This window comes from Stomoxys calcitrans, chromosome 4, assembly GCF_963082655.1.
Source record: "Stomoxys calcitrans chromosome 4, idStoCalc2.1, whole genome shotgun sequence".
Lineage (NCBI taxonomy): Eukaryota > Metazoa > Arthropoda > Insecta > Diptera > Muscidae > Stomoxys > Stomoxys calcitrans.
This window is the reverse complement of record NC_081555.1, coordinates 116,211,713-116,213,551: the sequence shown is the minus strand read 5'-3', so window position 1 is coordinate 116,213,551 and position 1,839 is coordinate 116,211,713. Positions and strand designations below refer to the sequence as shown.

General features: G+C 37.6%; 1 protein-coding gene across 1 annotated transcript; it reads left to right on the top strand.

Annotated features, from left to right (window-relative positions):
* Positions 1-399: 399 nt before the first annotated feature.
* On the top strand, positions 400-1,051 carry LOC106089875 (protein sisterless A-like). Its single transcript, XM_059368357.1, has 2 exons — positions 400-653; positions 798-1,051. The coding sequence occupies exons 1-2, from the start codon at positions 414-416 to the stop codon at positions 1,044-1,046; spliced, it is 489 nt and encodes a 162-aa protein (XP_059224340.1). The 5' UTR covers positions 400-413; the 3' UTR covers positions 1,047-1,051.
* Positions 1,052-1,839: the final 788 nt, after the last annotated feature.

Sequence of the window (1,839 nt, the reverse complement as noted above, 5' to 3'; positions counted from 1 at the left end):
CCAAAGATTATAATTCTTTGGAAATGCACTCATGGTGATAGCTGGGGTATTGTAATGCAGAATATTATCTTATAATTGATAAACTACCATACCGAAGTTGCAGTTTATCTCCGTTGGAGACCAACAACACAACATTCATCGTTGTCAGCTTATACACAAGATGCAATAAACCGCAGCACCCTGCCGATGAAATGAATCGACTAGGGTGGAAGTCATATAAAAGTCACCAAGCAACTCGGACAAGATGTCACTATGGTAAGTAATTGCATTCCAATCGAACAATACACAGCTACAAACGTATATTTCTCTTCCTTCATCATTAGCCTCCTATGCACTTGCTGCGTTCGAACATGTCAAAGGGAGGGGGTTTATTTCTAAAGGATGACTGGATGTCCTTAACGCAAAATTTCCAAATGCAATCCATCACCAGCCACCACCACCAACAACAACAACAACAACAGAGGCAACAGCAGCAACAACAATCGAATTTAAGCACTCAATATATTGATCAAGTTGTGGACACTGAAATGAAGCGTGTAAAGGCCAATTGCCAACGCGAAGAAGAGCAATTTGTGGAGCAGATGCTGCTAGAAAATCCCATAGTGGTGGAAAGACGTAGCCTATCTCCGGTTGGGCAATCAACGCAATCAACTGTCCCAACTGTGACAACGGATTCAACACCTAAAACAAATGATGATAATTATCAACTTCTACATTCGGCCGGAAACGGATGCAGCTCCAACTACTCCAATCGACCAAGGCATAGAGATGCCAACAAAGCCGCCACACTGCAGCAGCTTCAACTGCAACAACAACAACGACAACGTGCCGAATCGTGTCGTCGCTCTCGCATCCACAACAAAATAAAAAAGGCCAAAATGAAATTTCGCCATAAATTCATGTCGAACAAACTAATGCAGAGCATCAGTATGCTGAAATGTATACAAAAGCTGATTGACCAAGCGGAAATGCAGCTGCAGAGCCAAGGATACCCACAGCAACAATTGGAGAAAATCAAAGAGCTGTATTGCGGTGGTGGACTTTAAGCAGCCAGGGCAACAAGGACGGAGCATAGATATTGAAATTCTCGGTCTATGGATACGAGTACTCGCAAATTTAATTTTTGTCTCTAGTTTTAATCAATCTTATTCAATTTTCGCTTGTTTATCATCAATACTAAAAAAAATTTCCATAAAAAAGTGATTTCACACAAAAAGACTCTAGAAATATGAAAATCCCATCCACTATTTCTTTGTCCATTTTCCCTTTTACCATCTTTTGCTCGCAAATCAAGGCGAATTAAATGTTTTAGAAATGGCAAATTAACTTCTTTCTCTCTATCTGGGTCATAATGTCGCATCGCACTCATTTCAAGTGTCGTCCATGCTAATCTTTCTTTTAGCCACCTCGGAACCCGGCTGGAACCACTAATTATGAAAACATTGCATTTTGTGCATGGCAGAACGGTTCAAGTGGAAAATAGTTTTATAATCTTCTCTCTTGTAAGGATTTTGTAATCTTTAAAATAATATTTTATGATCTCTTAATGCTCGACATTAAGTAGAACATCAAAAACAACAACAATAATTAGAACATTAAAGCTCAAATAATTAAAGGAATCACTTTCAGCATAACAATTATATGAAATTGTTTACAGTGGCTCAGAGAAATTAGTTAGGTGCCACATCTAAGGACAAGCTTTTTTCATTAAGTTTTAAATTAAAAATTTATAACAATTGATTTTTTTAATTTTCCAACTTTCAATAGAAAATTTCGTCAACATCTTATATATAAAAATCAGTTTGTGTTTGTTTGTTTGTATGTTTGTATGTTTGTGTG

Bases quoted from the DNA above. Each gene is read 5' to 3' on its own strand.
- LOC106089875 (XM_059368357.1), top strand. From the start codon at position 414: ATGCAATCCATCACCAGCCACCACCACCAACAACAACAACAACAACAG. The intron at 654-797 runs GTCCCAACTGTG...ACACTGCAGCAG, and splicing joins GGCAATCAACGCAATCAACT to CTTCAACTGCAACAACAACA.